This window comes from Solea senegalensis, linkage group LG3 (assembly GCF_019176455.1).
Source record: "Solea senegalensis isolate Sse05_10M linkage group LG3, IFAPA_SoseM_1, whole genome shotgun sequence".
Lineage (NCBI taxonomy): Eukaryota > Metazoa > Chordata > Actinopteri > Pleuronectiformes > Soleidae > Solea > Solea senegalensis.
The window spans coordinates 16,094,673-16,116,709 of NC_058023.1; the positions used below are offsets into that span (position 1 = coordinate 16,094,673).

Consider the following 22,037-nt stretch of genomic DNA (forward strand, 5'->3'; position numbering starts at 1 on the left):
AAAGAGTGAGTGAACGCTGAGGTGAACCTGGTGAGTCACCAGATCATGCATGCAGATCCTGACACTTTGATTCGGTGAACAAACTGGCCTCAACAAAGACATTCAGAACTAGTTCAGCTCTGTAACAAGGCAATTTGAAACAGCGACATCTCTTTGGTGCAATGCCACAATTTTGCCCTGAAGGTGGCGCTAGAGAAGAGCTCTTGTGAAACCTAAACTGAGAAGGTCACAGTGTCGTAAAACTTTAGGATTCACCCTGAGGGAATTGCAAACATCCAGAAGAGATTTAATCTATCTATCTCAACCCATCACATCTATAAACATTTATTATAATAACAATAATAAATAATCATAATAATCATAATAACAATATGAATTTGAATATGAATAAAAAAGGATTTTCAGAGTGAAACTTAAACTTAATTATTTTTAATCTATCTATAAACAAATATTGACATAATCATATAATTTATAAAAAACATAATAAGGGAGGTTCAAAATGTATATTTAATCAAAGCCAAATCGAAGTTGCATTCATTTATTTGAAATTTTTTGTCAGCAGCTTCCTTTAAATCAGAAAATTTAAATATACTATTGATTGATTTAATGGTTGATCATGCTCATGATTTCATTTAATTACGTTATAGCTGTGTTTTTACGTACACACACACACACACACACACATAATATGGGTATATTAATATTATTATTGTAATTCTTCATATATTATATGAAGAATTACAATAATCAATTTAATTTGGGCATTTGTAAACATTACTTATGTCTAGCTGTCCGTGTTTATTATCCGCTCACTCATTTCTTTGCTGTTTGTTGTGTTGCTGTGCACATCCACCTACAAATGTGTTATAAGTAATTCATGCAGTTGTTGTGAGCAGGCTGGACTGACACAGGAACAGCCCTTCAGCAAAAAAAAAAAGTGAATGGCAAGCCTGTCGCTCTCAGCCAATAGGAGGAGCCCATATGATTTGGGGGGCGGGTCTTTCGTGCCAGCAGGTTAGAGTGCGCGCTACCCTCAGACAACTTGATCCAGAATAACAGTAAATCAGACGGCAGCTCCTCCAGAGCAGCAGCAGCAGCAGCAGCGAAATTGTAGCCCTGTTGCAAGTATTTTTGGCCGCAGATAACCGAGTGAGCTCACTGCGGTCTATTTCTTCGGATAGACTCGAGAGTTGTTCAGGCAAGAGCAACGCAAAAGGAGCGTTTTTTCGGTCTCTTCTTTCCCCCCTGCTATATCGCAACATTATATCACACACTGGAAATGTCCGAAAACAAGCCGAATGATGAGCCGAAGTTATCTACGACGGACAGGGTGGTGAAATGTAAGTGTTACTCTCCATGGCACTCTGAAAAAGACACACTATCACACAGCTCTGAAGCAGCACAGGAGGACTTGACGGTCGTGGCAGCAGCAGCAGCAGCAACAGTGAATGTAGTGGGGACTGTTTGCTGGCCACGGAGGGTGTTAGCCGAGCTGTGACAGCAGCAGCAGTAAACTAGGAAGTGAGGGTAACTTCAGTTTGTGGGGCATTTAGCACGATATATGTCACATTCTGCCCATGAGGCGTCATATTGCCGCTTGTGTGAGCGCACATTGTTGTCAGTAGCTGTGAATACATGCGGATACACTGCCATTTTCATTCATATAAATGTGTGTTTGTATACAGTGCACAGCTTCATAGTGTGCATGCAGATATTGCACAACCATTGCACTCGACCCAAGGGCGATTTACCCTCATTTTGCATAAAGCATATTTTATTTATTCCCCCTCCACCTGCAGCACATTTATACTACTGTATGTATTTTGTGTCTTTTATCTATAGGTGTGTTCTTTTTTTTGGGCTCATGCCATATGGGCTGGTTCATCCTGCCCTCCTGTGTTTACAGGTCTGACATTCCACCTTTGCAGTCTACCATAAGAATGCAATAAAGATCATAATCAAGTCGACTTAGCCAGCAAGCACAGATTAGAGTCAATATAGCCTGCACACTTTCATACACCAGTTGAAGGCAGTTCTCCAACCTGAGTTCTCCCTGAATGCCTGTTTCTTTCCTTTCTTGAATACATGCACTGTCTTGTCACTCAAAATGAAATTTCTCACTGTGGAAGACAAAACGTAAAGCCTTTCCCTCCCCACTGCAACCATTATCCTATGATGCATGTGCTGCGATCTCAGTGAGCTCAAGCACCGGGAGGAATTGTTGAGTGGATTTTATTTTGGCTTAGTCGCTCAGGGTTGAAATGATTAGATCATCTCTCTGTGACCATTAGGATTTTGTTTAAAGAGGAGAAAAAGGTTCAAAAGAGCATGACTGGAATCACTGACTCTACACACCGCATTAAAGACAATCCTCGCTAAGCTCTATCACTAATATTGTGGTTCCATTTCATCGCTTTCTTAGGCTTGTGCTGTTTGAAAAGGGAAAAATCCTCATCAAATTATCCTGCCAATGTCTTCTCTGCAGCGAGTGCAGAGCTCAACATTCATGTCGTGGCTACATTTTTGTTCAAAAATGAGGGTTGAGTGTTAAAAGGGGAGCCACAGCCTGTCTTGGGTGCTTTTGTAATGAATATTTCAAGAGATCAACGCACCAACTTGAAGGCTAATGAAAAATAGATATGACAAGTATGGCTTTTTGAAGAGATTTAAGAAATATCAGCGGGAGACTTGTCCGGTCACGTTATATGGATCTGAGGCTGTTTATCATACGAGGAGATGCCATCACCTTGAACATCTCAAAGCTGTATTTTCCTCCTCCCTGCAATGGTCTTAATCAGATTAAAACATATTGATTAGTCATTAGATGGAGCTGCCGGAGGAATCTGAGAGGCCACTCTCACCTGAAGCCTGATATCAACAGAGAATTTTCACTCATTATTCATCCATCAGGGTTTTGAGGAGTTTGGTGTTTTGGTAACGCATCACTATTGTGACAACATGAACGCTGTCTGTGTACAAAGCACCTCCAAAATAACTGCAGGCTAAATGTGTGAACTAATGTGTTTTCAGCTGTCTTGTTTGCAAGGCACGGTGTCAAGGTGCCAGGACAACTTATCATAAGTGCTTTGCATGTTTTTCAAAATGTTATTATTGTTGTAATGCACCTGCAAAACACTGTGTCAACTACTGTATGTTAATAATAGCTTAATTGGTTAGAGGTTTGTTTGTTTTTTCAATTAAAACTCAATTAAAGTTCTCACATTATTTAGCTTCTTAAATAAATGTGAGAACATCATCATTTCCAGGTTTTGAAAACACATCTTCAACATTTTCTGACATTTTATGGACCAAGCGATTAATCGGTTATGAAAATAATCATTAGTTGCAGCCCTAATGGTAATTACTCATTGGGATTTATCAGCTGAAGCAGGAGCAGTCACACCATTTCCACCCTGACAGAAGTATATGAAAGTATATGAGGAATTTTCACAACAAGACCAATAAATGTAAAAATTGTAACTCCTGTTTGGGTTCTTGAATAGAATTATTGTTCAGTGTTTGACCCTGGCACACAGCTACCAGTTGAAGTTGAATAAGGATTCATCTTGATAATCATCAGAGTTGGTTGTCTTGGTTTTGTGCCACAATTATTAACCATTTATGTCCATTACTAGCCGTGATGATTGACAGCTATTATGTTATTATTTTGATTGACATGTTTATTGATCCCATTTTGCCCGTAAGCAATTATTTGTTTGTCAGCAATGAATTATTATTAAGTACCTTATATTTAAAGGGTATTTGCTTGTTAATGGATAATATAAGCAGTTCTAATAGGTAGGACTGCAACAATTATTCGATTATTTGATTAGTAATTGATTTCTAGATTTATAGCAAATCATTTTGATAATTGATTAATCGGGAGTTTTTTTCAGTAATTTTTTCAATAAAATGTCAGCTTCTTTAGTGTGAATATTTTCTGGTTTCTGTACTCCATATAACAAAAGAAATCATTTGGTTTGTTGACAAAAATAAGACATTGCAGGTTTGGTAAACACCAATCAACATTTCTCAATATTTTACGGACCAAACAAATACTTGATTAATCAAGAAAGTAATTGACAGATAAATTAATAAATAACTAAATAATAGTTAGTTGTAGCCCTATATTTAAAGGATGCATGATATTGTAATCAGCTGATATTGGCTTCAAAATGTGTACATTTTATTTATATTTATTTTTGCAAAATGTAGAAAGCTTATATCTACATCCACTGGGGCATGAGTATGCAAAAAATGATGATAATTTAACTACAGGAGAGACTAAATTACCTAACGTAAAAAGGATATATCGGTAGTGATTATCGGCTGATATTGGCAAAAAGTCAAACATCGTGCATGCCTACAAATATTTTTTAGTTCACTTTATTATCATTGTGCTCACATTTGTTGCATTTGTATCTTAAAGTTAGATCACATTATTTTAATTTGGCAAAAAAAAATATTATAATTAGTTTGTGTACAGTCACCTAATTGCATGAATTGTTCGTTTTTATTACCTCAGAATTAAACATTTATATTTATATCAGCTCTATAGATGCCACCATTTTGGACTACCATGTTTTACAGTAGCCCACAATGGACAAACTAAACAGATATTGAGTTTTAGTGCTAATGGCTGCATAGGTTCTCCAACAAACTGAGGGATATTCAGTTGCATCATGCAATTTCATAGATTAATGTTGCTAAATTTCACACACTGTACCTTTAGGGCAAGGTATTGAATGGACATATAACTAACACTGTAGGATTGCAGGTGAAAACTAAATTTGACAACCACTGCTTTCCAAAAAAAAAAAAAAAAGCTCAGTAATGGTGATTTTCCATCACCAACTGGGAAACACGAACTCCGAGCCCCTGATGGTGTTCCGGGTCCTTCTCAATGAGAGGGGATGGATAACATCTGACATTTGACTTTTGAGGAGAGGCCCCAATGCTCAGACAGTCATGGGTTGAGAGAGATGGTGGCGGTGACAGCGACGTAATGCCAGCCACTGATCCCTGGCCACTGATCCCAGCTGAGTCATTTATAGAACAGAACATTAAGTAATGCTTCATACTTTTACAGATACAGATTTTTGCCTTATGTGTTCCACATGCAGAGTAAATGTGCAGAGATATAATAGCATTTCTATTTATTATGAATTCTCCTTAAGCTGTAATGAATCTGAATAACATCTACTCATTGTCATAAGCGTTATTTACATGGGACTACAGTTGCTGTGGGAAAGATAAGTGATTCTTAAAGACTGCTGAGGCTGTTTGTGATTTTAATCCTGTGCCAGTCTGCTACTACGTGAATTTGTGTATTTGTGGAAGTACACTGTCATACTTTCTATGGAGTCAGACGTCCCTTGGTGTTAGTTAAAATGTGCAAAACAAGTTGTCAGTTATTTCACCCTCAATTTGTTTTTTTGGCAAGTGCTGTAATTTTTTTATTAAGCTTGATGGTAGACAGCAAATAGTGACACATGTTTGCTGCACTGTGGAATGGAGATGATAGTCTACATGATCATGAACTGTATTTATGAATTTGAGGTTTATGTTTTTTTTGGGTAGTTGTAGTTGACTTAAGTTGGATGTCCAGAAAATGTAAATATCCTCATGAAGATACTGAACAATGTTTTGGATAGAGCTGATCTGTGTGAGTTAACTGAGCTTTTGATCCACTCAAGGTCTATAAAGTGAGACATTGAGAACAGCTATTTTGTTAATGGCTGTCAATGTCAATGGCTAACATGATATAGTCAAATCAATATCTCTGTAAGGCTGGGTAACATGGCTTATCAATAATATCTGGACATTTTTAAGCTATATACGAGCTATATGGTCATATAAAGCGGCACACGGGTTGTTTCTTTGGACTCATGAAATATTTTCTTCTGAAATGTTTGAAAAAGAGAGTGGCAATACACTGTAAATACACTCTAAAATAAAAAAAAATCTACTGTTTGTGATCTGTATTACATGATCAAATACACTTACCTTATCACCATGACTATTTCCAAAATTTAAGGCCATGTCACGATAGAGATATGATATCCATAAATTGCCCAGCCCTAGAGCTGTGATTAGTTATTGATGACTCTGCAGTGAATGTGTCGATGATACATTTTATTTATATAGCACTTTTCAACAACTCAAAGTCTCTTTACATTAAAAGCACAAAAATGAAAAAGACAAATAAGCTAAAAACCATTAAACATTAAAAGCAATCTTAAAGAGGTGAGCTTTGAGGAGTGATTTGAATGAACAGTCACAGATGGGTTGGGGTAGTGAGTTCCAGAGGGAGGGGGCTGCAGTGGAGAAGGCTCTGTCTCCCCTGGTTTTGTGCTTGGTCCTGGGTGGTGGCTGTAGCAGGCTGGAGTCTGAGGACCGGAGGCTGCGGGATGGTGTGTAGGGGTGTAGAAGTTAAGTGAGGTAAGAGGTTGCCTGGTTATCTAGGGCTTTGAAGGTGAGGAGAAGGACTTTGTGGGATGGGAAGCCAGTGCAGGTTCTGGAGGACAGGGGTGATGTGATAGGCGTGCAGAGTTCTCACGAGATATCACTCACTCACTCACTCACTCATCTTCTACTGCTTTATCCTCCACATGAGGGTAGTGGGGGACGCTGGTGCCAATCTCAAATGACATAGGGCGGAGGAAAACCAGTCGCCAGTCCATCACAGGGCCACATAGAGACAAAGCAACCATTCACTCTCACACCTATGGTTAATTTGAGTGTCCTGTTTGCCTCATCCCCAAATCTGTCAGTTTTTGGACTGGCCTTCACAGAACATGTCACCTGACTCACCTGACTGGCTCTGGAGTTAGATTTGAATTTTGCTACTTTTTAGTCAGCGTGTTTGTCTTGCATAGCCGTGAAGGGAAGCTGTGCTGGTCCGATAATCTGTCGATTATTAAAATATCTTATCTTTCTATTAATCGTTGAAAAATCTTGACCACTGTTTCCCAAATCTGGAAATGTCCTGTTTTGTCCACTTACCAAAATGTTCAGTTTGAATGATTTATTTGTTATATGGAGCAGCTTGTTTTAATTAAAAAAAAAGCCTCAAACCAATTAATCGTTTATCAAAACGCTTTGATTCAATCATCGATTTATCATTGCAGCCCTAAAATGTAGGACATTTTTCATTGATATCTGGCACATGTAATCAGTTATAAAAAAAAAGATCTGCAATATAATTCATAATATAAGTAATTAAGAGTTGTCCGTCACCAAGGATTGCAGCTAAATACACCTGTCACCCACCAGTCAAAATGACCTGGACATGTTGCCCACAGCACAAATTGTGAGTGACAAGATGATGACCAAACACTGATCAAAACCTGTCATGTCCCTGCCTCGTCTTTGGCAGTTTCTGTTAACAATGTAGTTCACAGTGTCATCGTCGTCAATACTGTGACGTAGAGTTCTATGAAATCCATTTTATTCTTCTTTCCAAATTCCTTTTTTCTTTTTTTTGTCACATATTTTTACGCTCAATTGTGCGATTCTGCCCTCATTTTCTGGGCCTAGTGATTAAAGTTTGGGTCAGGCTTGCGTTTCCACTGAGAACAGTACCTGGTAGGTGGTGTGTAGATTGTGCCCAATGTCCGTGTAGTGCGATGTTGTACAGGTGCGACAACAGTAGAGCCGAAACGATTTATCAATGAATCGATTATTAATTGATTACTATGTTAATCGACAACTATTTTGATAATCAATTCATCGCTTTGAAGCTTTTTTCATGATTAAAACAAGATTTAAGATCGTTTAAGCTTCTTAAATGTGAATATTTTCTTAATTTCTTTGCTCTGGATAACAAAGAAATCATTAAAAGTGAATCATTTTGGTTTGTGGACAAAACAAGACATTTGAGAACGTCATCATTTCCAGGTTTGACGAATACCGATCAACATTTTTTAAGGTTTTTTTGATATTTTATGGACCAAACGATTAATCGATTAATCAAGAAAGAAATCGACAGATTAATCGATTATGAAAATAATCGTTAGTTGCAGCTCTAGACAACAGCGAACGCAACAACATTGGAGAACATCCAGAAGCTTTTTTCCTGCTTGGTTTGTGGCTGTTTGTCTCAACAAGATGCCAAGCTTTGTGTGAGAAAAGGCATGCAGAGTGTTGGCCTCAACTTCAATAGGATATTTACACCCTCCGCAAAGAAGTGATGTTTTTCTGTCGCCCCATTAAGCTGACTGTACTGTACCATTTTACTTTGGTACCCCAGGGGAAGGGTACCCAAGAATGGTAGGTTAGGGGCCAGTTATTTTGGTACTATTTCTAATGAAAATCGTTCTGTATGGTACCAAACCATTCCACTCGGTGGAAACACGGCTATAGTCTGAACCTAAGTTTTCACCTTTGTGACTCTTGATACTGTGGAGGAATTAGGCTCTGTGGTGGATTTAGGGCACAGCAAAGCAGTGGATTTGGACAGATTAAGCTCTATATAGGGGGATAAAGGGCGGCTCTACTCAGAGGTTGTAATCTGACTCCATGCATTAGCTGCTGGTTTTGCTAATTCATGTGAACAAATGGATGTTTGGTCTCAGTAAAGCTATACGGGGGGAGGAGAAAAACTGTTTACCTACCTTGGCATTTTTTGATTGACACTAAGCCTATGAGCACAGTCTCAGAATGTGCAAGCCATTGCGCTCAAACTTTTGATACATCTGTATGAGTAGTACTCTGTACTTCCAAGGCTTTATCATATGGTGCTATAACATGCACCACATTCTCCTGAGGGCCAAACAGTAGAATTTCACTCTGTACCATAGATGATAATGTTGCACCATTGCATTTTGTAAAAAACAAAAAACATATAATCTCACTGTATAAACAAATCATCAGCATTTGCTATTTCATGCCTGGTAGACGCCAATACACAGTCCTTTTGTGAGCCACAGTGGCTAACAAAAGCCTTTTTGGGAAGAGATAGGAGCTGTGTGTCATTAGATCCCTACCCAGCACTCGGCGCAGCACAGTCACAAATCAATCAAAACACCATCTACAACACATGTAACTACACTTTGGGCACCAAGAACAGTGTGTGGGGGAGGAGAGGCTGCTGACCCAATGATTGGGAGCAACTGGGTCGCTGGGTTGTATTAGAGGCCAATAGAGTAAATTAATCTACTTTCTCAACTCAGCTTCCTCTCAGAGGGCACATTGTGCACGGAGAAAAGAAAAAAATAGAACATTCATGTGCACATTAGATACAATATGGGTCATTTCTTCTTCATTGAGAATTTTATCAAGAATATAGATGCAGAAAACAATCCGTAGTGGCCGTTGTTGCCAAAAGCTGGTCTCAAGGATTGTGAGTCACTGTGAAGTGAATGATTATGAGTAATTTGTGATAACTATGTATGTATTAGATTTTGTGAATCACAGCCATATCTGGAAACTATTAAGTTAAATTGTAAATTGATTAAACAAAAAATTAAATATCTAAAATGAATAACAGCATATTCTTCCACTTTATGAATCACTAAGAGTTAGATTTATGCATTAAAAACATTGTCAAACATTGGTTTGAATCTTCACCAGGTCAAAAGAAAAGGCTGGGGTGTCTCTGAACACCCGTTGCTCCTAATACTAGGAAGGTTTGTAGTAGAGGATTAATAAATGGGGATTAATAAAGTAACAACAATTCAAAAAAATAGTGTTACTATTAGTTCTGGCTCTAAAAGAGGGCAGTTTTCCTCATAACACTGTATCAAGCTTAACGACTGCATCTTAAAAAGAACTATTCTTATTTGTTCTAAATTCAAAGTAAACAGATGAAATAATTTGCCACACATTTCTACTTTTGTTTGTGCTTGGTGTGTGTGTGTGTGGGAGTGGGTATATGCTGTGAGTATGTGAGTAAAAAGCAAATCAAAGTGGCTCAGCGTGACTGTGGATGAAGCTGTGGGCGTGAATTCAGGTTTTGAACAAGGATACCACTTCAGTTGAGTTATTATTCCACTCGGTCGGTCAGTTTTGACAACAGTGCCAGGGCATACATTTAAGCCAATGAGTCTAGTAAAAGACATGATAGTAGGGCTACAACTATAATTGGCGGTTAATTTAGTACCGGAATAATAATATATTAATTGATTAATTGTCTCTGGCTTTTTGCAGTGATCTTACTGCGTGTGCGGTCAGCAGAGCATTGGAGTTAATTTCTCAAAGTTAAACGAGCCCCAAAAACGTTTGGGAGAGAATGGTGGAGGGTATTCTATCTTGAATTATAACCTTAAGTGCTAGTTTATTAAATAGGTTATTCAACTTTAATATGCTTTTGTCTTGTTTATTTAAGGTTAGCTTTCATTTTCACATTATATTTATTTTCTTTAAAGATTAACAGTATTTCAGAAAATGGCAGATGAAGAAATATCTGCTCATGTAGTACTAGACTTACAGAGGCAGTTTTGTCAACTATCTCTGGGAGCTGGCAAATGAAGTAATAGTTGACTAGTAAGTGCTCCAAGACCACATCTTACACCTAAAACGTGTTGTTTTGCAAATGAAAAAGATCTCCTCTATCCAGCCACTTAGTCTGATTCACTCCAAATTTTAATGGATTCTTTCTAGAGTGTGTCATGCCTCATTCTTCCATATCATTTCATGGAAATAGAGTAAGTATTTTCATAGACTTTCTAGGAAAGTCTTTCCATGGACAGCCATCTTGGTGTGTCAAAGTGTCAAAGCAGGAAATGTCAAAATAAAAGAGGAAATCCACAAAAACCAACAAGGACAATAAGGACAAAAAAAAAAATCCAACAGTAGTAACTTAAAGACAAAAATAAAACTTGGTGTTAAGTGGATGTTAGGCCTCTGCATGTTGCTGCTGTATGACGGATGCAAAGACATACAAACTCTCCTGTGTTGTGCCAAGTGATCGTTTGTATTTAAATATGGGCAAGAAAAGGAATAAAGCCACCTGTGTGCTGCCTGTAAATAGTAGATTAGCAAGTCGAGAAAAGTCAGTGTAGGAGTGGGAGGGATGTGCTCATCTACTCCCTGCACATATCAGGGGAATAACATCGGGGAAGGTGTGCAATATGTCATGGTAACACTCTGTAGTTGAAATTGCCTCCTCTTTGCTATCGTGTAGGCATCGCTACTTGTTGACGCCCACACACACACATCATACCCGATGCTGTTCTTATGAAGACCTGATGAATATGCTGATTTGTTTTTTCATCTCCACCACATGAGCATGCATGTGTGTGTGTGTGTGTGTCAAGGAAAACACAGGAGATGCTAGAAGTATACAACCTTTATCTGACATTACAGGTGTCACTGATGAGTCAAACGTGCGCTGCGAGGTCATGTTCACATCCTATAACTACTGTACAGCTCCATGCACAGTTTACACCCTGAGTGTACAAAGTTGTTTTTTTTTTAAATAAGGCTTTATTCAAACAAGTATACATTACATTGTAAACAATCTCAGAAACAGTGACGGAATGAAAAAAGCCATGGCGAACAAGAATAAACTATCGCCAAACACAAGGAAGTGTTAGACAACATCATTTTCCATCATTTCAAAGGCCTGGCATATGTACTACAGCGTTTAGAGCCATCATGTGGATGAAAACATTTTTAAATCGATAAAGGAAAAGGTTGGTTTCTTGTGTTTCCTTGAGGATAGGGCCTTGTTTTTCAGTGTACCACACTGTTAAAAAAAAAACTGTAAAAAAACGGTAAAAGCACTGGCAGCAAAGTTTCCAAACGAATACCGTAAAATTACAGTAAATAACCGTATCACAGAACTACATACAATAACTGTAAAAATACAGGACTACATTTTACAGTCAAAATCAATTAAACTACAGTATATTATAGTTGATAAATACCAATTATAATGTAAAATAACATTCATATTATGTCAAAACACATTAAAATCAGATACCTTTCCGGTTAATCTATCTGATTTCACAGAATAAAATATTTATTTTAGGAAACAGCCAAGTCTATTTACAGTAATTTCATGTTAAAATAAATTTTTCCCCATGTGAAATAACAAAGTTATAACGTATAAAAACAAATTATTCTCATAAAACTAACGATTTTTACAAGTAAATTTACAGTATTAATCTGTCATTTTAGAGAATTAGTAGATTAAAAAACAACCATTGGACAGTGGAAAAAAGACCTACATACATTACAAATACATCAAAAATAGCTACATTTAAGGCCAATCTCTGTAAATTAAGGATATTCAGAATTTTTTTTCATGGAATGGCCTCGTCTATTTAGAGTGATTTCCTTTTTAAATATTGTTCTTTCACGTACAATGACTGAGAAATAATGTATAAAAATGCTTTAAATGCATTAAACCAATGATAAATGTCTGCCCATTTACGGTATTAATCCGCGATTTTAAAGAATTACGAGATTTAAAAATGTTCATTGGACAGTGGAAAAAAAGCATGGTACATTAAAAATACATAAAAAATAGCCACATTTAAGGCCGATCTCTGTAAGTTAAGGGTATTTAGTAGTCATTTCGTGAAACTGTCTTGTTCATCTACACTGATTTGCTGCATAATTGTGGTTTCCCCAAGTAAAAAAACAATGACACAATGTTTACAAAGACAATATTTACCTTTAATCAAATAGATATTTCTGCACATTTACAGTATTAGTTATTTAAGTGAATTGGATGATGGAACACTGTACATCAAAATACAATAACAGGTATATTTAAAGATAATATCTGTACATTTAGGGTATTAGACAGTCATTTTAGTAAACTGAACAAATAGTTAAAACATTTCATTTGACAGAAAAACAAGGATAGTAAGTCATTATACATCAAAACAGCTAAGGATGACTATTTTTTATATGAAAAGAAAAAACAATTTTTCAATATTTTTAACCCTGGGCTCAAATAACATGTTTTCTGTCACGATCCCTAATAGTAGAAACAAGATAGCTCCCTGCTCCGCCCATCCAGTAACACTGGAAAGCCTCCTCCTATTCTACTGCATGGACATAAGTAACAATCTATGTTTAACTTTTTCAAAACATGACATGAGCAGTATTATCATACTGTAATCTTCAGTTATCTTGAAAAACATTGTTAAAAAAAAAAAAATGACTTGTTTTATTTTTTATATTTTTTGAATACCATGGAATTCGGAAATCTTGTTTTAATCACGAAAAACGTTTCAAACCGATTAATCAATTATTATAATAGTTGTTGTATTACTAGTATGCAGTGTGAGCTGACTGCACATACATACTTCACTCAATGTATTGCTAGCCTGATACTCAGACAGAATTGCCATTTCGATTCACTGCATTATTCAGTCTGACCGTTCTCTCATAGCAGCAGATAGTGATTAAAATCAGACATGATGACGTGGGTTTTTGTAACATATACTAGCAGAATCTACTTATTGCCTGTTATGTGCAATAAGAGTAATTTTGAGGCCTTTTTCTCGATGCAATAAATGTGTATTGGGAGCTGTACTCTTCCACAATTGTGAAGCACAGGAGCAGCTTATGAAGACAATCAACAATATTTGGACTTAAATCATGGCCATTAAACTTTGTAACCATTTCTTGCAAATTAAACAAATGTAAAAATCATATTAGGAGACATTCAATGTGGGCAATACATACTGTGCATGAGAAACAGAGCCTGATCACTTCAAACTGTCTGTTCACTTGCTTGGCTGCTGGGGCCTCCTTAAATACCTCCAATTGTCCATCTATGGAGAAAACAGGCATTTGATTAGACAATCCATGTAAACCTTTTGGCGTTATACATAAACATTCATAAGGAACTAAAATTAACATTTCAACTTTTAGCTTTTTTCTTATGGAGACATTACCAGAGTATATGCAGGAATCCTGACGTTCAGTACCTTTAAGACTTTTTGCCACTTTAACTGTGAACTGTAATCACCGACCCCTCAGTCCAACTGTGGAAAATTCAATTAATTGGACATCATTTATCAGGCTCAAACCTGTCTAAACGAGATCTCACAGCATATCATATATGCATATCAGAGCAAAAACCAAGCCATGAGGGGGAAGGAACTACCTTCAGAGCTCTGAAACAGGATTTTGTATAGGCACAGATCTGGGGAAGCCAAAAAAAAATCTGATGCATTGAAGGTTCCCAGGAGCACAGTGGCGTCCATAATTCTTAAATGGAAGAAGTTTGGAACAACCAGGGCTCCTCCTAGAGCTGGCCGCCTAGCCCAACTGAGTGACCAGGGAGGGCCAAGGGCCTTGGTAAAAGAAGTGACCAAGAACCTGATAGTCACTCTGGCTGAGCTCCAGAGATCCTGTGTGGAGATGGGAGAAACTTCCACAAGGTCAACCATCACTGCAGAAGATTTTATTTGTAACCCTTCCCCAGATCTATGACTCAATATAATCCTGTTTCAGACCTCTGCAGGCAGTTCCCTCCACCTCATGGCTTGATTTTGCTCTGATATGCATCGTCAGCTGTGAGACCTCATATAGACAGGTGTGTGCCTTTCCAAATCATGTCAAATCCATTAAATTTACCTAGTCAAGGTGTAAACACATCTCAAAGATGACCGACATAAATGGAAGCATCCTGAGCTACATTTCAAGAGTCATAGTTAAAGGTCTGAAAACTTAGAACAATGTTAAATTTTAGTTTTATATTTTTATTAAAATTGCAAAATTTTCTAAAACTCTCTTCACTTTGTCATTATGGAGTATGGCGTGCAGCTTGATTAGATTAAATACATTTAAATGATTTTAGCAAAAGGCTGCAACACAACAATGTGAAAAAGCTGAAGGGGTCTGAATATTTTCTGAACCCATTATATCTATTTTACAAGCTAACCAGGGCCATGCAAACACATCAAGGAACATGTAAAAAAGGGCCACATGGAGGAATATTACACCAATACCACGCACCAGCATAATATACAGCACAACCAAACCATATAGTTGTATATCATTGCCCCCTACCTGATGTACAGTAACTGGAGAGGGACTATGATTTGTTTTCTATTGTGCATGTGTGTTTGTACACTCACTTTGGCTGCGCAGGGTGAAGTGTCGAGGAGTGTACGTTTTCTTGTCCACATGACTCATTCTACAGCAGGTACCATCAGTGCTAATGAAGAGAGAACCAGGTCATTATTTACATAGGATTTTTTGATATGAAAGTATATTTCACATTAATCATCACTCAATTCAGGTTGGCACAATTACAGCACTACATGTCTGCCTTGTGATCCACCTCAGTTTAACATTTCAATCCAAATGTACTAATTCACATTCAGCAGGCATCTATATCATTTAGCAGCAACAACTTGTACAGAGCAAATATACCCTGAAACAAACAACAATAGCAAGGATGCTCAGGCTACATAAAACACAGACAAATTCTCACGAGTGTTTAGCGAAATGTGAAGATCTAACCTCCAGCCAGAGCACAGTACAGCTGATCAGCGTGTGTTTTATACCGGCAAAAAAAACTTATCGTCGATCATCCTCTCAGGATGGAGTATCGGATTGCCGATCAGCACGAGCCCAGTCACAGACACTCAGAACATTTGAATCGTCGGTTAACGGTTATTAATCACAGACACAATAAGCTCCGTGTGACTTTGCTCTCCCCTTATGAAAAAAGAGCGGCTTCTAGCTAGGGAAGGCAGCAGTGAGCAGGATAACTTAGTATGCTAATGCTAGAACCAAACTAATTAATAATCTCAAGTCTGTGCGGGACTCGAGCAGGACGAGTGGGACATTACACAGAGCAGCAAACAGCAGTTTGACCGCATACAAATCACGAATAACAACTTTGAAGAACTATTATCAGCAGTGAGCAACGTCATTACAACTAACCTCTGGCCATGCTGTAAAATAAGATCGCCCGACTGCCACCAGTCACTTAGTCACAAAACCATACAAAACAATGGCTCTCTGGTAACAATAGCTAATGTATCAGAGGGATGCTAACGTTAGCTTCAAGGCTGTCTACTTGAGGTATGACATATTGAAAATATCATTCACATGCGTTATCTGGAACACTTACCACAAGCCGCTTTCAGTTGACATGTCCGCTGTGGCTTCAACCAAGATAAGACCAGCTGCAGTGTTATACATCCTTGAAGTTCATGCGTCCATGATCGCACATCTTTCACGTTCACGACTCATGACATGCCCAAACATGCAGGTTGGTTGTTATGGGCGGGACGAAGCAAACTGGAAATAGACGCCAACTTCGAAATTTGAATCTGCCTATTGTGATTGCAGGAAGTGAATAAAGTAAATAATGAGCGCAGTCTTCAAACAAAGTTGCGAGGCGTCCATGAGGGCACGTCTTTCACGTTCACGACTCATGACATGCCCAAACATGCAGTTTGGTTGTTATGGGCGGGACGAAGCAAACTGGAAATAGGCGCCAAGTTTGACATTTGAATCTGCCTATTCTGATTGCATGACGTGAATAAAGTAAATAATGAGCGCAGTCTTCAAACAAATGAAATTACAAAAGCACAAATAAACAAAGACAGTGTAGTGGCTGGGATATAGTGACAAGGATGCTTTGAGAGAAACAACAATACAAGCAAGAGTAGTTGGAAAACATTCAAGGAAGTATGTAGTAGAAAACGGAACTCAGCAGGGAAGACTAATACATCCTTTATTACTTTCCATCATGATGCATGACATTTATATTTATTATAATGGAATGGAAAGGGATTCTGGATGTTCTGGGGCAATTTGGAAGAGGGAGGAAACATGAATTTCATTAAAAAATAATAATAATGGCTCTAATTAATAATAAGATGTTTAGTTGGTAGGGAATGGGGAGCAGATAGAAATGCTTTAAGGGCTATATATATGATGGATTACTGAGATCAGTGTTTGAGTATGGTTGTGTAGTATATGGATCTGCAGCAAGCACGCATCTCAAAAAAGTTGACACACGTTAAGTCTTTAAGATTATGCACAGGAGCTTTTAAGACAACCCCGACATCAGCACTCCAAATAGAAATGGGGGAAATGCCACTAGAACTAAGAAGCATTCAGAACACATATTACTGGACCAGACCACAGGGTCATAATCAGAATCATCATTAAAACCATGTTGGGAAAAAGAGAAAGGGAACAAAAAAGCTTTGGCTGGACAATTAATCAAACAGCATCAGAACTTACAGTAGACCAACACAGCATTAGCCCAACAGTTCCACTGTCAACAATAGCACCATGGATACTTCCAGATGTTGAGCCAGAGGAATGTTGAGCCAGAATCCATATTCAATACAAGCCTACATCGACATTTTCCATAGTTGTATTCAAGAATACACAGATGCTTCAAAACACCTGTCACTAAAAAATAGGTGTCGGAGTCTACGTACCAGAATTTCAAATTAAAAAACTGAAACGGATAAGTAATACTGTCAGTGTCAGTATACACAGGAGAACTTATTGCAATTTCATTAGCAGTCCAGTGGGTGGAGAAAATACGACTACTAAGAACAATCATCTGCTCAGACTCAAGTTCATCAAATGAATGGGTCAGTATGAGGCTTTTGCAAAGCTTGATGTTGAGCTGATCATTTGAATCGGGTGTGTTGGAGCATGGAAACATCTAAAACATACAGGCCAGGGGTCCCTGAGAACTAGGATTGGGAAACACTGATCTAGAAGATGTTCCGCTCGCACTTTTGAAACAACAACAACTTCTCGATTCCCATCCCCATTCATAATGTCATAAAGCAGGTTATTTTTTCATGTCTGACATATTCTGCACATTTCAAGACGCTGAAACTGTAGAACTATGTCTATTTCCAATGAGAATAGTGCACTTTTTTTTTATTTGACATTTCACCCTTTTTTTTCAAAACTGTTCTCAGTTGAAATGGATGTAGTTCTACAGTTGTTGTTTTTTTAATGAGTTAATTAAAAAAAAAGGGTTATTGATATGGAGCCTGTCTGATTTTCCAGTTCTGCTGTTGCAGTCCCCATGGGTTCACAAGACACCATAGAATCAAACAAACCAAGACCAAGAAGGTTATACACATATTTTCCAGATTTCTAAACAAAAAAGGACTGATATATCTCGTCAACTCTGAAGATTTTCACCAGTAATGGTGGGGAAAACATCACCCATGAGCCCACTGTACTTTATTCTACATATTAATTACCCGCAATTTTAAGGAAAACACTTTGAATGACGGCGGATTTCTGTAATGTACATTTGACTTATATTATGGTTAACCATTTGTAATTTTAAGGGTACATCTTTAAACTACTGCTAATATCTGTTAATCTACAGTTATAACCATGCAAGTAACGATGCATGCTTAATGACCTGCAATTTTATGGAAAACAAAAAAGATTTCTGGAATTTTACGTACAGTTCTTTATTATTATTATTTGGAAAGATCTGTAAAATTACATCACATTTTATGTGAAATTGCATTTGAATATGAAAGAAATATGTTACATTCCCTTTAAAAAACATAATAATAATGTAATATCATATTATGGTTAATTACTTGTAATTCTAAAGGTAAATCTTTAAATTACTGTTAGTATCTGTTATTTTAAAGTTAATACATTGTCTTATGTAAATGGTAATAAACCTGTAAATAAATGCAGAAAGTTGTATGTAAAATTACAGTTAAAGATGTACAAATAGAGTCAATTGTTATTAAAAAAACAGAATATTAATGTAATCTTACATTACGGTTAATTTACTGTAATTTTAAACATAAAACCTAAAATTACGGAAAATATCTAAAAATCTACTAGCATTTCACTGTTTTATTGGAAAACGTGAAAAATCTGTTAAAAATTACAGAAGATCTCCTGTAAAATTACATTTTTTTTTAACAGTGCAGCGTCTTCTGTTATTTCAGGGTTTGGTAAAAATGACATGTAATGTAATGTAATGGTACAATATGGGGTATGGGAACTGAGCGCAAACAGTTCTCCAACAAAATGTATATAATATATAACAATCTGACTCCCAATCACATTATGAGTATAAGAGTCTGACTTTAGGAAACTCGATTTTGCTTTGACTCTCATATAACTGAAAAATCCTATTTTAGTAACTATTTTTTTCCAATGTCATGTAAACTCACTGACTGTTTGACACTGATGAATGAACTGAGCAATTCTTGGTCATGTTTTAATCATGACTATAGATTTACATTCTTTTTCCCCAGCGCGTTTAAAGAATGAATCGTAGCTATTGAAGTGTAGCTGTAGAACTAGATTTCTCAAACAATTCACTCGGGTTTTTCTTCAGTGTGTACCACTGCATTCCACTATAGGTTTATTTTGGCGGGAGTTTGGTTTGGCTGATCACTGAAGCATAGGCACCACCGGGAACAGCATTCGCCAACATGGCATCAGCACCACTGCAGTGGCCCAGTGATTCTCAGTCAGTGACGGGGGTTTGATCGCAGTTTGACAATTTTCAGGGCGTTTGCAACACTGGCCGCTCTTCATCATAAGCCGGGAGACCAGTGAAGAGAAGAATGTGCGGGACTCGTATTGAGTATCATGTGCGATGCTTTTGCCAGTTGTTTGCTGCATTGTGAAAGAATGCAGTGCAGGATCAAACCCACTCCCTCGCCTTTTTATTTGCCACTTCATCTTTTCAGCTGCAGCTCGAGGAGTGGATCCACTGCCTGACAGATTTTTATCAGATGAGGACAGAGAGAGGCCATGCTGTATTCACACGCTTCCATTTAATGAACAGATCAGTCAATATGTTTAATCAAGTGTTATGGATAAGCTTCATTAAAGTGACAGTGGGGAAAAGAATAATAGCAATTGAGTCACTTTTCTTTTTTATAATGGATGTGTTGGCATATTTTTTTTTGTACATTTAGTTTTTGTTACTTCACAGCTCCATTACATGAAATGACTTAATTGGGGAAAGTCCTAATTACAGTAAATTAGCAGTATATGCTGTGCTGTTTTTCTTCTCTTCACTCACTGCTGACTTGCTGCACAAAAAGACAACCCATAGGGGACTTATTCTTTCTTTTAGCTGTTGTTAGCTTACTAACTAGGGAACCCTGTGTGCGTGTGTGCGTGTGTGTGTGCGTGCGAGAAAGAAACTCCAGCTATACAAATACAGCTGGAGGTGAGGCAAGGCCCAAGGTTTATTTACACTCACTGTGTTAATTATAGAACACCTGGCTGAAAATTAACCCTTATTATTCCTCGTGGTGGTGGAAGCGAATGTGGTGTCTGCTTATCTTGGTCAGACCAAAATAAGAGCATTCATTGGCTGTTGTAGTTAGCACGTGTGATATCAGGACTGAATTTGAAAATGTGTATTTGGATTTCTTTTCAATATTGTGACAGGCTTGTGGCTTTTCCTTTTTTGTTGAAAAAATGAATTAAAGGATATGAATTAAAGATACTCACACCAGCTACAAAGCACACTTAGAATAACCTAAACTCCACAAATGGAGGATGCAAATAAGAGGGGCTAGACTGAATATTTAGGATGTCTAATTGATATCACATGAGGACAGTTAGAAAAAAATTCTTGCTCAATAAAAAAACACCTGATAAATCTCAAACAGATATTCTGTTCAATTTATGTTGTGTTGGGTCGTAAAAGTTTGCCATCTTTAAAAAGTGGGTCCCTGTCTACAAAGTTTGGGAAACACTGCTCTCTAATCCACATTTCAAGCATCTTCATCTTCTTCTTTTTAATGAATCTGGCAAGACTTTAGCATCAAGCTGGTTTTGTTTTGGCTCTGTGACAAACACTTACTCTGAAAAATGTCTCACACAAGACAACCAGGCAAAGAGGGGTTAAGTTTGCCCTGGAGCTAATGATGGAAGGCCACTCAGTCACTCCCGCCCACGTGGAGAAAAGAGGGAGGAGGAACGCTGCCTCGCCCACTCTCCCTCTCTTTCTCAAAACGCCTTCTGCAGAGGCTGACCACAGCCAGAGTCGTGAGGGAGATGTGTGAGTGTATTAGTGGGGAGGTCGGGGGTAGATGCACTGTGGATCCTTTGCTGTTTTGTCTGTTGATTTGGGCCCTGGGGTCATCTCAAAAAAAGTCACATATCCTCACTAGCTACTGACTGTCAGCTATGAATTTTCTCTGGGAATAGTCTGCTTGTAATTTCAAGGCTAATTGACACAAGAGTTTATTTGTGACAGGCTGTACTAGCTCACCTCAAGACAGTCATGACCCCCCCCCCTGAAAGTAAAGCCGATGTTGGCCTGCAGTTGTCGGGCCTGGGTGAGTGCGATCATAGTGAAAACTGATATCGCGTCAGTCTGAGCTCACAGTGTGTCTCCACCAGCCAGATTGTGGAGAGGTTAGTGTGCCCCATGGCTCAAATTGATTTTGTGCCTGTCCAAACACAGCCAGGGAGCCATACATTTCGATGACCAATCATTTAAGCTTTAATGCCATACCACTCCCTGTCGGACCATTAGCATCACAGGGAGGACTCGTGAACTACTGTATCTTTTTGGCTGTCAAGTGGAGCCGCGCGCTTATGAATGGTTGCAGTTTGCTTTTATTGATTGCATGCAGAGAGGACCTGTTTCCCTGTTGACACCAGCTCATGCATTAGACATTGTTGTGCATGTCCATACATGTGTGTGTATATGTGTGTTTTCATATTCATTTGACAGTGACTCATAAGAATGTGAAACGCAGGAGCCTCCTCTACCACTTATTTACATTTTAATCTGTATTCATTTAACTCCCTGAAACTGGATTTATACAATTCAGTGTTTCAACAAGCTAATCTCCACTCTGTGTGAACACCTGAGGCCAAAATGTGATCCATTGCTGGTTATTAATGACATTGTCACACCCAGGTAATACACATACACACACACACACTCACCCATGCACACACAAGCTATTGTTTTTTTTGGCAGTTTGTCAAAGATCAAGTTGTTGTTGTTTTCCTGTAGGGCTGCAACCAACGACTATTTTCATAATCGACTAGTCCTTGGTTATTGAATCCTTTAGTCAACTAATCGGAGAATACATCATTACAGACATGCTATATTTTTCTAT

General features: G+C 37.9%; 1 protein-coding gene and 1 long non-coding RNA gene across 8 annotated transcripts in view; one reads left to right on the forward strand and one right to left on the reverse strand.

The window, feature by feature from the left end:
• Positions 1-1,037: 1,037 nt before the first annotated feature.
• LOC122765879 (serine/threonine-protein phosphatase 2B catalytic subunit alpha isoform) overlaps positions 1,038-22,037 on the forward strand; it is an 88,300-nt gene continuing 67,300 nt past the window's right edge. For 4 of the 7 annotated variants that reach the window (XM_044020347.1, XM_044020344.1, XM_044020346.1 and 1 more), the window contains exon 1: positions 1,039-1,340. In XM_044020347.1, the coding sequence (XP_043876282.1) occupies positions 1,280-1,340 (61 nt within the window). In that variant the 5' untranslated portion in view covers positions 1,039-1,279. Of the gene's footprint in view, positions 1,341-22,037 lie in introns of all 7 variants that reach the window. The other 3 variants (XM_044020342.1, XM_044020345.1, XM_044020343.1) reach the window with 1 other exon arrangement.
• Positions 12,603-16,382, reverse strand: LOC122765880. The gene is made up of 3 exons (XR_006360020.1): positions 16,049-16,382; positions 15,045-15,124; positions 12,603-13,733 (listed from the first exon to the last, which is right to left on the reverse strand). It is a non-coding gene; the product is annotated as an uncharacterized LOC122765880 (long non-coding RNA).